The sequence below is a fragment of the Gambusia affinis genome, linkage group LG10 (genome assembly GCF_019740435.1).
Source record: "Gambusia affinis linkage group LG10, SWU_Gaff_1.0, whole genome shotgun sequence".
NCBI lineage: Eukaryota > Metazoa > Chordata > Actinopteri > Cyprinodontiformes > Poeciliidae > Gambusia > Gambusia affinis.
Window position 1 is genome coordinate 21171342 of NC_057877.1, and position 15074 is coordinate 21186415.

A 15074-nucleotide genomic window follows, 5' to 3' on the forward strand; every position below is an offset into this window, starting at 1 on the left:
ACTCAACCTATGAAAAAGCAGTAACTTTCTCTGAAGTAACCAGACAAACAAAATTTGAATTGCTGCAATATTGTAGCAGTAATCAGATGAAAAAGAGTACATATGAATGGGATTGAGCTTAAACTACCACTTGATGGTTGTTGTTGCCCCCATTGGTGGTACTGCCAGGTGTTAGGTTTATGAGAAATTACAATTTTACCTACTGTATGCCCAGTTGGGTTTAAATAAGTTTATTATTATGCATTTATTCAGATTTTGTTTGATATTAAACTTGCTTGACTGTCTGAAATATTTACATGTAAACAAAAAAATGATAAATTAGAAGAAATTTTTAAACTGTTTAGCCATTACATCTCTAATAAATTTTAGGTTGTGTTCAGATAATCTACTAATTACTTACTGCTCTTCTGAAATTAGATAGTCTCTCTTATGTTGCAAAGAGCTGTATTCAGAGATTGTTATGCATGGAGCTTGCAACAGTATGTATATGCTGAAACCCACGAGATTTGGAAGCAGTATTGGATGGTCATTGCTGTGCATGGATCTGGACAGAAATGTCAGAAGGTTACTATAGGAAAGCAGGCAGCATTATGACATGTACATATGGATGAGGCCCCGTGGACCAGCTGTTGTCCACCTAATATTCGCTCCACTCTACGCTGATGACATCTGAATACACAAACCTGACATTCAGCCTCATTCCCTGCTCTGAAGAAAATCTACCTCAAAACAGTCACAACAGAAAAAATCATATATTTTATTTAAGAAAATTTATGGGAATCCACTTTATTCTTTTGCGCTATGTTGTGGTGTGAGGCTGTGGCTGTGTCTCATCCTGGTGGCAGCTTCATTGTTATATATTGCCTCTTGTTGATGACCTGTGCAAACAGTCTCTAAGGTACTGCTAAAGTTTACAGCCATTCCCATTACGTTATTGCAGTCACATCATCAATTCTTCTTCCTGTTTGTTAGAAAGCTCCTTCTTATTTATAAGACACAGGACAATGGCTCATAGCAGCAAAGTGCCACTGTCTGAGTTCTTTATGGCACTGAGTTGAGCTGTTTCCAAGGTGAACAACAGCTATGCATGACACCATCGACAGAATAACTCATAAAAGTTAGTAAATAATGGATGTCATTGTCATTTCTTTATCTTATAATATGAATGATTACATGGGGAATTCTCTGGATATTTGCACAATGTGCTCAGTCAATATTTCATTTGTGTCACTTGGGTAAGTGAGCTACTTAAATCAGCCCTAAACTGTGATATGTTTTAACAGTACTGCTTCTATGTCAAATATATAACTAAATATTTAACCCTGCTAAGCAATGCAACTTCGAATCTATAGACACATTTTTAAACTGTAAGTTTGTGTAATGAAGACACAAAGATGAATCTTTTCAAAGTTTATTTTCCAAATAAATTATATGATTTTTTGCATTTTAAAAAAGACAAAGATATAAAGACAACACATTTGAAACAGACATTTTTTATCTTTCTTTTGTTAAAGTACAGCAATAACATTAAAGGCAAATAAATACTAATAAATACAAATTTATAAAGTACCATAGAGATTAAAAAACAATGCACATTTCATTGCATTTCACTGCCAGAAAAAAAGTTTGCCTAATGGCTAACAAAAGTGCATTTTCCTCATTGTCCTCTTTGATTGTCATTCAACTAGTTAAGTTTAACTTTCTAATGACAGTGCTTTTAAACTTCATCTGTATTGGCACATCAGTCAACTTTGTGACAATCGAGCTCAACTTTTCAGTCATTTCCTCTTCCCCTTTCAGTGTCATCCTGTCTTTGCAAGAACATAATCTGCACCACTGGCCCATTTGGTGACACTTTCCTCACAGCGATCTTTACTTCTGCTGTCATGTCAAAGCACTATCTTCTTTATACAGCAACAAATGCTGTACTTTTCATAGCTGCTTACATTTTAAGGATGCTTACAGTCCCTTGTAAAATCAGAAAAAAATCGACTTCACGCTTTTTCGACCAGATGGGGCAGATTGGTGGGTTTTGTGCTCGGTTTAGCTTGGCACAGTAGATCCCTATAAACTGGAGAGTGGAGGAAGCGAGGGTAGCAGTCTTTGGCCATCAGCATGTAGATCCTGTGCTGGGCTTGGTCAAAACAAGACGGCGACGGGTCCAACAAGTTGGCTTTGGTTATGTCGCGGGTTTCATGGTCAATATTTACCTACAAAAGACACAAGAAGTCAAAAGGTCAGTTTGTCATTTTTTCTCTCAGACATTTCAAAGACTGTCATTAAATCTGTCTCTTCTTACCTCTCGTGGAGCTTCACTGCTGATGAATTCACTATAGATCTTCTGGGCTTTGGTGTGTAACTTGGTAGGACACTTGATTCTTCTGTAATCTTCACAAGCAAAGTAGAACGCAATGTTCTCCTCGCTGAATTCAGAAACCAGGAAAGCTGTGAAGGCACACAATCCATCTGCAAATGGAGGAAATTTGATTAGCAATTACATCTGATGGAGCCGTGGAGGCTGCAGACGTAATCATGTGTATGTAAGTAATTTATGAGAAATCAAGCACACTGTTGTGTAAAAATATAATAAAAAGCATTAATTCAGAGGTGAACTTACATCTACTGGACAGTAGCTTTTCAAATGATTCTTTCCACTTCAGGCATTCCTCCAGGGTTGGTCTGAAAATAGTGAAAAACATACTTAGATAAAGATGGAATTTTGTAAAAGACATCAAGATCTATTTTTTTAAATACAGCAATGTCATATTTGTGTTAAGCTTACTTGTTTTTCCCTATTTTGCAGCAGGATAAAGTCCAAATGGGCTTTTGCAGAAGAATTCCCAGCCTTGCTTTCAGCTCCTTGGCTCTGAAAAAGAAAGAAGCAAAAGGTTGGATACAATTTTCAAAGTGACATCATTTCATATTCACAGAAAAACCTACATTACAACTCAAGAGCTCAAAGCATTAATAGTATGAAACAGCTTAAAATGACAATCCCATCTGAGCTTCTTAAATGCCCACACGCATGTGCAAAACCTGGTCCTCTAACACATAATGCAAAGAATCAATCTTTTCATAAAAGTGAATGCACCTTTCCAAGCAGCAGGCAGGCAGCGATACGAGTCCTTTACACATAGCAGCAAGTGGGAGCTGGCGAGGTGGGGGTCCCTTGGTTGAATGGTGCTTAAGTTTCCTTTCAGCAAAGCTCAGCCAGGAATGAAATTGTTTGTCTGTGCCTGAGTTGAGACAAGGCAGAGGTTTTATAATCCTACCGCCCACACTTTCTGGTGTGTCATCAGCTCTGTCAGCCAATAGCAGAGAGAGACACAGGCAAAGAGAAACAGAGAGGGAGAGGGAGAGGGAGAAATGATGAAGTCAGTATATGGGGAAGAACATGCAAGGTCGAGGCTGGGAAATTACGGTTTAATGATAAAAGCCTCTGACAGCTGATGGATTGTTTTTTTTTTCTACTTCAACAGCGGGATTTTTCTGTGTTGTTTTCACTATTTTTGTGGGTTTCTTAATTTACAAACAAAACCCATAAAATATTATCAACAGATCCCCTCTGTTGTTTATATAGTTTATAATGTCAAGTTGCCCAGTTCTTTAACATTTCCCTTTGAGTTTGCCACATAGTAATTTTTAGCACAAAACCCCAATCTGTTCTTTTAATTATATAAATTCTCAAAGAATTAATCCACCCATCCATTGTGCTATGCAAATACGTTTGAGTGTATTGATTGATTCAATAAATTATAATATTATCAAAATACTTATTCTTGTAACTTAATGCACTAAGTGAAGCACAACTAAACACATTGATAACACAAGGTAATGTTTTCAAGCCTTAAGTTCTGTTAATTATGGCTACTAAAAACAATACCTAGAACATGATATATTGCAATATGACAGATCAATAAAAAAAATCCTTTTTAATACAGAGAATTGGGCCTAATAAAAAGTTTATAGATTTTTAAAGATTGCTAATGTTAAAATAAAACTTTAAAACTGACAAAGAAGATTGTCAGCTCTCATGTTCCAATGTACTAAACATGACTGCATATGTGGTTAGAAAAATAATCATTACTTAATTTGAAGTGGACATTCTGTGTAACTCTCCTCCATAAATATGTATTTTCCTGATCAGCCAGACAGTAATTAGCATTTCTTATGAACTCCAGATAACTGTTAGAGTTATTTGTAAGTGATAAGCTTTGATTTCATGTGCAATTTCATAAATAAAATGTCTCTTCAGATACCTTTTAACTTTTAATGACCAGACACACTATCAAGCAGAAACAGCTAACTACTACTAACTTTGAAAGTCAGTATGCCTTAGAAAAAACTCACAGAATAAACACGGATCCTACGATGAGTGAGAATGAAATCCAGAGTAATGCATAAGTATTTCATTCTCAGCACAAAAGGAAATTGGAGAACATTCAGAAGCTCATCGGCTGCCTTTTGCACATGAAAACCCAGTGGCCTTTTTGACATCCTATGTTGTCCTCTTAACAGCTGCTTAATTTTTATTCTTTCAGCAGTAAATGCATTCACACACATGTGATGAAAGTGTTAATTCCAGGAAATTATATGAATGAAATCTTTCTTTTACACCACTACTGAAAGAAGGTGGGGAAGATGTTCAGCTTATGAGCTCAAAAAAGCCACAGAGAGTATTTCACAGTTGGTGTGCAGTAAGTTGCTTATCTCAACTTGTTATATGACTGAGATTAAAGTGACGTTTGACTGGCCAATTACATAACTGAAAATTATTAAAGCCTATTAAAGTTAAAAAATGTGGCTGTAGTTGCTTGGAAACTTTAGCAAACAGAAAGAAGAATATTTTGTTACATAAATTCACCCCAGACTTCAGTCTGTTCATTTTGTAAAACTGTGCAACTAAATCCTGGTCCTCCAAACCCTTTGACCTGATCTTTTAGGTCTACCGCCATTTTTATTTTATGGAAATAAACAGATCATTTGCTAGTTTCTGTTAAACTTGAAGACCTGCTCAAGGAAATTTGATCTCTTGAATTGGGTGTTTGGAGGCAGGAAAACATCTACAATTCAGGGCATTGGGTTGACAGTGTGATGTTTTATAACTAAGCAAGGTCAAGCTGAGGTCATACAAACAACCTAATTACTGACAAAACAAAGCAGGTCTAGATACTGGATGGATTGACTTACCCACATACATTATAGGTATGTTTGAGTAAAATAAACATTGTTCTTTTATTCTATGAACTACTAACAACATGTCTTTGAAATTCCAAGCAAAAGTTTAATGTTTATTTGCAGAAAATGAGAAATGGTCAAAATAATAATAATAAAAAAAAAGTTGCAGTGCTTTCAGACCTCAAATAATGAAAAGAAAACAAGTTAATATTCATTTAGAAACAACAATACTAATGTTTTAACTCAGGAAAAACTTGTGGTTATTTAGTGAAATAACCACAAGCTTTTCGATCGGATTCAATGCAGTGATCTTTTCATTTTTTCCATATATTTACATAACATTACAATATTTGTCAAAATCAAGAAAAAAAAATACATCAATGACATTTAGTTTCTAAGTGAAACATGTGCTTAATCTATCTAAGGACAAACCAAATTGATTTTTACAAGCAATTTACATCATGAATATCTCTGCCTGGGGTTTACCTGCCAATTTCAAAATGTTTTTTTTTTCAATACTAAATTATGTTAGTATTTACACATTTGATACATAATTCAGCACAATTAACAAAAAACTTCAAAAACAAAAATAAATAAATTAATTTATTTTCATCCTTCAAATTACAAAACAAATAAAAAATATGAACGTTTAGAAGATAAAAATTCTGTGAATATAGAGTGAACTTTAAGTGGAATAACAAGTTTCAAGCTAAAGGTCAGATCTCCCGCTAAGCTTTAATCATCTTTGGAACACAATTGTAGCTGGAGTCAATCAAGGACACTTAAAAGTCAAAGCCTTACTTTGCTCACTGTCCTCAGTATTTGCCAGCATGTTCACCTTATGTTACCTCATATGCTTGAGCATCTTAAGATTCGGGCTCACCTTTATCAGAATAAAAGGCTCAACTACAACACAGTGTGCTACTTTCAGAAATGAAGTTCATGTGGGTTCTGCTACACAAAAGAGAGGGTGGGATTTGGATCATCCTCTCATCAGGCAGGTGATGATATGATGTCCTCCCAGCTGCTGTTGCTTATAAAGAGTAAAACACAGATTAAAAAGTTGCTGTTTCACCTATTTCCACTCTCATGTTGGAATCAGAGCAGTTAAGGACAAAAAGTAAATCAGCACGCTGCTTTATCTTCCCTAATTCTGTAAATGAATATTTTTCACCATCAACAAGTCTTCTGACCCGAGGACTTTTTTAAAAACGGCAAAGGTCAAAGCAAAAAATTATTTTCTACATAAAAGAATAAGAAGAGTTTTGAGTTTTAACTCTCTTCATTTGTATTTACAATGAGGAAAATGACATTATAATTACTATAAAAAATATTTGCATTTTCAATAAATGATCCCATTACTGTATGGAATCATGTGAAAATGATGTAAATTGCAAATTGCAACATAGAGCTGAACAGATGGTTATGCTCTTAAAAATTTTTTTACACAGAATGTTTCATTAAAGATGAAGTGACCCTTGCCTTGTTGCAGCTTAACACAGATTTAAAACCTAAGAACTGATTGAATAGGATTCACCATCCTTCAGTACCGTCTGATTTGAGTTCATAAAGCTGTCAAATTATTCCACCAGTTTCTTGTTTTCAGTCAGAGCTTTTTGTGTACAAAATAAACACTATAGATAAAACAGATTTAGAATGTTGATGTCGCAAGACAATGCAGAATATTAGGAAAATCACACGTCTGCCTTAAAACTGACCATCTGATCATGTTTGTCTGTCTACACAATGGCATTAGCCAGTCTCTACTCTCACATCTGCTCTACCCCTGACAGATGCTCATAAGTGAGACCACAACTTGTTGGACTTGATTTTTTTTTCACTGGTTCTTTGTTTATTTTAGAAATAACATCCCGTTGTTTGTTTTTAAAGCATTTAATGAGTTAGCGACTTCGTATTGCACAGATCTTCTGACTTTGCACTCTTCTATAAGGTCTCTGAGGTCAGGTGAGCAGATGCTCCTGGATCCATTAAGGAGCAGAAGATAGTTTGTAATTTTTCTTTAACTGCACATTAAAAATCATCATATTTCACATTAGAAATTTAGAAATCACATTAGCAATTTGAAAAACATATTTACAAACTTTTCTTTATTCCTTACCATTTAATCGAGATAAAGTTGCCACACATCTTGATTCTTAGTTATTGTTCTTAATTTCTATTTGTGCATGTTTGCTTTTTATTAATATTTTTTCTGGAATATATTTCATAACTAACATTGACAATTAGCAAATAGCTTTTGTCTGGAATCTTCAATAGATTACTCAACAGTATAATTAAAAAGATGCGGTCTAGATCTCAATGGGCTTTTACCTGGTTAAATAAAAGAAATAAAAGATAAAAATAGAAACTTGATGAAACATAAAAAGAGAGTAATATTACAAGTGCAGTTCAGTATTTTAACAGCTAGCAGCAAAATGCTGTCTAACAGTTTGGTTGATTTTCTTCCCTTGTGTGGGTGTAAGTCTGCAATTTTCAGCAAACTGTTCCTCTGGTGGCTCTGAAATGAATCCCGGACAGAAGGTAGGGACAGTCCAGTAACCTTATCAACTCCTTCACTTCTCTCTGCTGACTCCACTTTGCAGATGGAGAGTCTCACTGATACTCAGGGTGTCTAAAGAATCTCAGCTATACCCTTTCTTTATGAATGCTGTAAGGATGGAGGTAAACAGAGATATTTGTTTGTTTTATATTACCATGCAAGTTCTCTCTGACTATGAACATACAGTTTGTACAACACAAGCTGAAAAAACGTAGTAGAAAAAAATGTCACAAAACCACTTGCACAGATGTAAATGCTTCACATACAGCACCCTCCAGACTTATTGGCAACTATAGTACAAAGCACAAAAAGCTGTCAAACTAACTGATCTTCCACTAAAAAAAAGCTGGTTAAATCCAAGAATTTGGATCTTAGTTTTCATTTTTACATTGATCAGTGTGCCAAGGAACTTTCAATTAGTCAATTCATGACAGAAACGTGTCTGGCAGTTATTTTATTCCCTATATGTGCTGTTGACTATTATGTGTCACAGGACTGGTATTTGTTAAACACTAGAAGGTGAGATAAAACCAACAACAAAAAATAACATCCTACCCTGAGATCAGTGCCACAGGAAGTTTCTAAAAAGTTTTCCTGGCATTACATTTTCACTTTATTGTTGTTGTTGTGTGTGTGTGTGTGTGTGCGTGTGCTTGTTTTGATTTCAAAGGTCATCCAAAGGAGTGACTCAGTCCAGAGCGGAAGGGGAGAGCTGAAAGCTCGTAAATTAAGAGAATATGAATGACTGGGAAGTTCTTGGCAATGAATAAGCCTGACATTTTTTTAAATAGAATAAAAAAAAACAAGATAATAAGGTTATTTTGGGATTGATGCTTGGAACATATTTGTTGACTTTGTAGATACTGCGCATTGATTCGAAGCGGCGATAGTCAACTTTTCTTAGAAATGCATAGCTATTCAGGTCATTCAATTTACATTTATGTATAAATTATGAACTAATTGTTCCTTTTTAATAACTGAATATTCAACATATTTTTTTTTACAATTTTAGAATTAATAATCTCAATGATGCTATCATTTTGGTGCTTTATTCTCTGTATAGTAATATAACCTTTGGGAAAATTAGATATAAAAATGGGAAAGTAATAAACATTTCCCATTGCTGCAGATTCTTAGAAATTTAAAGTGAGACAGCTTATTCCACAATAAAATAAACACTGACAGGGTCATTTGTCAGTTCAGTCGCATACAGGACACAATACAATAGCAGTTTGTCTATATTTAGGACCTTGACACAACTGAGCAAAAACATAAAGTGTAACATGTGGTGATGTGCAGTTTTATTATGCAAAGATGCAGTAAATGGGTACCATGGATCACTGACATTGCTCTGCACAAAGTAAAGAATGCAGCAAAACAGCTACATTTCAATCTGGAGAGACTCAGACGGAGAAAAGGAAAACAATTAGAAAAGTTTATTAATATGCATAAATTAAGTCTTTGGTGCTTGGGCCCCGGCTGAGGAAATCGATTAGCGCAAAATTTGCAATAGGCTTGGATGGGCATTCCAGCTGCTGATAGGAACGTCATCTCCGTGGGACCCGGCACTGGTGGTAGAGGTTGGTGAAGAATGCGGCTGAAGGGCCGGGCGAAAGGAGGTGAAGGGCGGGGGTGACCAGGTGTACAAAACATTGGTTTTGGTTTAGAGTATTGGCTTACTTTAAAGAGTATGAGTAGGAGTATTTGAAGCTGACATTGGCACAATATTATACCAGTCCACTAGTTTAGATGACGTTGCTAACTACAAAAAGGTAAAGACTGCTTTTGTCTATGCTATCAACCAGTTGTGATTTTTACTTAGTCTTCTTCACTTTAGATTTCAATATTTCAATATTTAATACTTTTTTCTTACCTATGGATATACTAAAAACGAACAAGCAAAGAAACAATAAATGCCTGTATTATCTTCTGTAACTTCCCTTCTTTGATAATTTTGAAGTAATACAAACATAGATCACGTTTTGTTTGCGTTAGCCAATGTGTGTGCATCCTAATAGCCGACCAATCATAGAGCTAGGATTTGTGCAAGGGCATTCAAACATTTGTGAAGTGGTCATTTTGGGTCTCTGTGGGGCTTTGTTTGACAATGTGCATGAGTGAACCTCAGGTTGCTCATCTGTCTGATAGTCCTCTGGGGCAGAGAAGAACACCCTGCTGCAGGCCCGAGCCAGATGCTTACAGAAATTGTTAAATAATATCCACTAGAGTGTGTTGTCTTTCAGCAAAATTATCATCCACAGATATTCCCTTAAGGCTTTGCAGACAGTGCAGATCTGAGCCTAAAAAACACAGAAGGCTCTGGGATTAAAATGATCCCCATTTGTAGCTGATTAATTTTATTGATACATTTCATTTACTCCAAGAGCTGTTGTCTTCTTTGTGATCTTAGTCATTTATTGTGCATCCATTGTGTCCAACAGCAAAAAAAAAAGAAAAAATCACACTTAAGTTATTTTTTATCTGTAACTTTAAGTTTCAGAGGCTTAATCAAAGCATTGTTTGAGTTCAAATCTGGTTAATTAATAAACTCCGGAATGGATATGCAAGAAGGTTTAAGCTACACAACCTTCACATAATGACATCACAAATACATGATTTTTCAATTTTTTTGAATTTTGCATTTGTTTAACAAATACCAGTAAGCATTCATTCATTCATTTCTCTCACAATGTCAACTTTAGCAGTCCAAAACAATTACTGTTTCTGCACTAAAACACTATCTCCCATCTGTTTAGCTTCCACAGAAGTGTTGTTGAGATGTCTTGCTCTCAAGTGCCTCTCAAGATTTCAAGTGATAGACTTTATCATCACACAAATGTAGTTAGCATTTTTTTTCTGCACAGACAGTCCTCTTACTGCTGACAAAATCATGCTAAAACAACTGTTGAATTGGTCTTTATCCAACTGACAGACATTAGTCTATTCATCAGGAAGTAGGAGAGAAACAAATGACAATCTGAATCTTTAAAAGCTCTATTGTGTAACGAAACAAATGTTAAACAAAGCCAAAATCAACTTGCTTTGTATTCAATTTCTCAAGAAATTGAGCCTTTTTAACATTGCCACCAAACAATGCTACCTTATTCCTTATGCTACTTAACTTCATTTATTAAAACCACTTCATAATGTTTAATTGCTAATAAATGCAGAGTGCACCAAACTTTAATTTGAATTTACAGCGTACAGTCAGACTAAGAGAAACTATATCTTATGTGTGATGTAGTGCCTTGGAAATGTATTCATGTCCACCAAAGGTTTCCAATTTTTGTCATGGTACAGCCACCAAATTCTGGTTTAATTCAAATCAACACAGCAGCACATCACAGTGCAATGAAACGAAAATGATTCATGATTTGAAATTGTTCTTCCAAATAACACTGTAATAAAGCTTTTGTACTTAAGTCTTTATGGAAATATCTTGTGCTGAAATTACACACGTTTTTAGGATATGTCACTGACTAGTGAAATTGGAGAAAAATGTTTGCACTTTTTTACAAAACAGCTCACGTTCAGCCATACCGGACGGACATCATCTCTGGACACCACAGACTCTCAATTAAAGAGTCTGTCCATACTTTCTGACAAGTTGAGCATCTGTATCTTCGATAGGTAGAGACTATCTTGGAGAGACTATTTCACATCTAAACAAAGGGAAATACCTTAAATGAACATAAACCAAAAACACCAATCTTTGGAAACAAGTCTAATGTACAAATGATCAAAATAATGAACCAACAAGAGATTAACTAAAGGGGCAAGATCAAAGTAAATAAACAAGAAATGATCTAAATAGAAACTCAGATAATACCCATAGTTCCAGATCAAAACAGGGAAATAGGGGAACCTACACAAGCATTTGTAGGTCACATTATGTTTTGACTAGAAGTTGAGCATGCACACAGATCTCTCCCTCTGTAGCTATTGTACATGGCTGACAGGCTTCCCCTTATGAGTACTGGTCTCCTGCCTGCATATTATGTATCTCTGAATATTTATACATAGCATATGTGGCCAGTCTCCAGCATTTGGAACTACCTTGAACATTTTGTAAAAGTACAGCAGTAAAATTTCAGGTCCAACAGGAGCAACAACCTCACAGAACGTACCCTTGACACTACTGTACCTGTGCCCTATGCTAATGCTGAAATTATTTTTTGTATCACTGGAGTAGGTACAAATCCCCCTCTTTAGAAGTATTTTCCAGAACAGCAAGTTATTTTACTAGACTTAATGTGTGCTATGCAAGTCTCTAAGTCACATGTGTTCTTTCATTTACCCAAATCAAAGTAATGATTGAGTTAATGATGAAACTTTGTGGAGCAACTACAAAAGACCTTGTAAAATATGTTTGGGTGTGCATCTGTGCAAGGCTGCATTCATGGTATGAAATGGGGGGAGTGAGTTGAAGAGCAATCAGGCTGTGCTGAAGCAGATTAGAGTCATGAATAAAATATGACCATGCTGATATTCTGGACAAAAGCACTTTCACATATTAAACAAGTGACAAAAACATAGAAATTGTCCTTTTACCAGCAGGACATGTTCCAGAGAAATTACTCATACCCAAAAGATGGAAATTTTCCACTGAACAACACAACCGACATCAGACCCCTGATGTCAGTTAATAGCATTTATGTGCTATTAATGTAACTACTGATTTAGAGATTTTGATCAAAAAGTATTGACATAAAACAGAAGCAGGTTTTCAGTTTCCATAGTGTGTGATTGCATTAGGATGATTCATCTACTGTTGTGTGATGGAACAGAAATTGTGTCTTCCATGAACCTTATCAAAAATTATGTTAAACAAAGGATAAACATTTTCTTTGTCCTTTGTTTAGGATAAAGTAAATGTAATGTCAGCCAATACAGAGAAATAAGAAGGTAACAGGGAAAAAACTCTTTCATAGCAAAGTACAGAGGCCAAAACCACTTCTGAGCAAAAACAAAATAAATCCCCTTTAAAATACTAAAAAAAAAAAAAAAAAAAAAAAAAATTTTTTTGTGATTAGTTGAAAGACTGCCTGGCCTGGTGTTGCAGTTTGTTTATTTTATTTTTATTTTTTGGTTAAATTAATTTTGATGTATCAGGCAAGCAAAAGTAAGCATGAAATAAATAGTTACATAACCCATTCTTACATTTGACAAGCCTTCACAATAGCACAAAAGCAAATCCATTTGTTCAAAAACATTTACTGGAAAAAAAAAATAAAAAAAATAAAAATGTTTTGCACTGAAAGAAAATACACGAGAAAAGGTGAACTTTCAAAGTAATAAGAAGGATGGGGTTGTAAAGAAATGCAAAAGGTAGAAAGTTTACTAAAATACAAAACAGTAAAGATGACCTTTAAGTGTATTGTGTGGGAAAATACTCAGTTTTCTTTAAAGCAATAGTAAAACTAGTGTGCACATAAATAAGAACAATTTCACAATATTAAAACCTTCAACCAAACACCAAAATATAATGCAGTTTTTATCAAGGTGACCAATTACTATTAAATCCTGCTATGGATTTATTCAACAAAACCAGAACAACTTTCCTTAATGAACTGTCTCTTGTGCCAGTGTTCTTGAGTACCGTATGTATTTTTGGAGGTTTAACACAGCACACAACTGATCTCAGCAATTACATTTGGAAGAACTTATGAAAAGAAACGATTGCTGATAATGTAAAAGAGTTATTTGATTTGTCTGGTTACTAATGGTAAATTGACTGAACTTATATAGTCCTTTTGACCACTCAAAGTGCTTTACACTAGAGTCACATTCACCCATTCGCACTCACAAACACACACACATTTATACACCGATACACAGATCAGTAGACAATTTGGGGTTCACTGCCTTGCCCGGAGGCACATCGACATGTGGCAGGAGGAAGCTGGAATCAAACCTGCAACCTTCCGATCGCAAGACGACTACTCTACCATACAGCCACAGTCACCCACTAATCAGACAATTCAATATTTTCTTGTATTTTCTTCACATCTTGCTTCTGTTTGGCTCAGTACAGAACAGTGGGAGCAATCAAGTGTTCCCTCTTACTTCCTATGATCCATAGTCATTGCAGAGCTTCACAATAGGCATTGTGTTTACAATTGATTGAGACACAGGGCAAAAACAGAGAAATAACAAAGTAGTAGCAATAATTGTAAAGCAACAGAAGCGAGATGTTGATATCCAGGAAAGATGAACAAGAAATTCAGCGCCTTATAATTCATACCCATTGAGTTTTGCCTCAAATTACATTGTTTTAAAAATATTTGATGCTTTCTAGTGTGATTTGTGTGTGGGCGTGTGTGTGTGTGACAGGCTGACAAAAAGTAACACGATTATGAGATGAAAGTACTTTAGATTGCAAAGATTGCAGGCTCAAGTTTGATAGAACTGTGAAGAAATTTAAATCAGGTGAGACTTAGAAAAACCGTGTTTATTCACACTGGTGTAAAATAACTTTGAGGTCATTTGAGCTTTAATGCTTATGCTTTATTTTATACTGAACCCATAGACAAATCTGTGTCAGATGTGTTTACAGTCTCCTGGCCCAGATAGGCCTGTGTTGTGTCTACTCAGGGGATGTCCCACATTCACCTTGCTCTTTGTTTCCACAATGACAAACACATTAAAACAGCAAAACTAACATAAATGTTCTGGCATGTGGGCAACTTCATCCCACCAGTGCCTGATATATGCATATCTATATATGTAATGAGATGTGGCTTCTTTTTTTAATGATGGAAAGTAAAAATAGTGAAAGAAATAATACATTCAGGTTTTATGATGTTCAGCATCAGGCAATGGTGGCTTAAAATAGAAATCCAGTCACTACTTCCTTCAGTATGAGTCACTGCTTCTAAAACAGTGAACATAACAAAAGGTCATGTTAGGATGTGGAACAATGTTCTTTACAATCTACTTCCATGTACTATTTATTTGAATGTTTTTAACCAGTAAACATACATTAAAATGTTTTATTTAAAAAATATAATAATAATAATAATAATAATAATAATAATAATAATAATAATAATAATAATAATAATAATAATAATAATAATAATAATAATAATAATAATAATAATAATAATAATAATAATAATAATAATAATAATAATAATAATAATAATAATAATAATAATAATAATAATAATAATAATAATAATATAAAACAAAAATGTATCTTTTAAATTTGTGTGTCCTCTTTTACTGAAGACATAAAATGTCCCAGAAAATTAGGTCAGTATTCCAGTTTCATAACAGTAATAACTCACTGGCTTTATAAGGACAAAAAAAACCACAAAAAAAACCACTTTGA

At 34.7% G+C, this 15074-nt stretch overlaps 1 protein-coding gene across 1 annotated transcript; it reads right to left on the reverse strand.

Moving 5' to 3' along the window:
- Positions 1-1395: 1395 nt before the first annotated feature.
- On the reverse strand, positions 1396-3233 carry rgs16 (regulator of G protein signaling 16). The gene is made up of 5 exons (XM_044128246.1): positions 3092-3233; positions 2783-2866; positions 2618-2679; positions 2300-2466; positions 1396-2210 (listed from the first exon to the last, which is right to left on the reverse strand). Exons 1-5 carry the CDS (start codon positions 3133-3135, stop codon positions 1995-1997), a joined length of 573 nt encoding a protein of 190 aa, XP_043984181.1. The 5' UTR covers positions 3136-3233; the 3' UTR covers positions 1396-1994.
- Between the last annotated feature and the right edge of the window lie 11841 nt (positions 3234-15074).

Bases quoted from the DNA above. Each gene is read 5' to 3' on its own strand.
- rgs16 (XM_044128246.1), bottom strand. From the start codon at position 3,135: ATGTGTAAAGGACTCGTATCGCTGCCTGCCTGCTGCTTGGAAAG. The intron at 2,467-2,617 runs GTAAGTTCACCT...CTCCATTTGCAG, and splicing joins AAAGCTACTGTCCAGTAGAT to ATGGATTGTGTGCCTTCACA. The intron at 2,211-2,299 runs GTAAGAAGAGAC...TGTCTTTTGTAG, and splicing joins GCAGTGAAGCTCCACGAGAG to GTAAATATTGACCATGAAAC.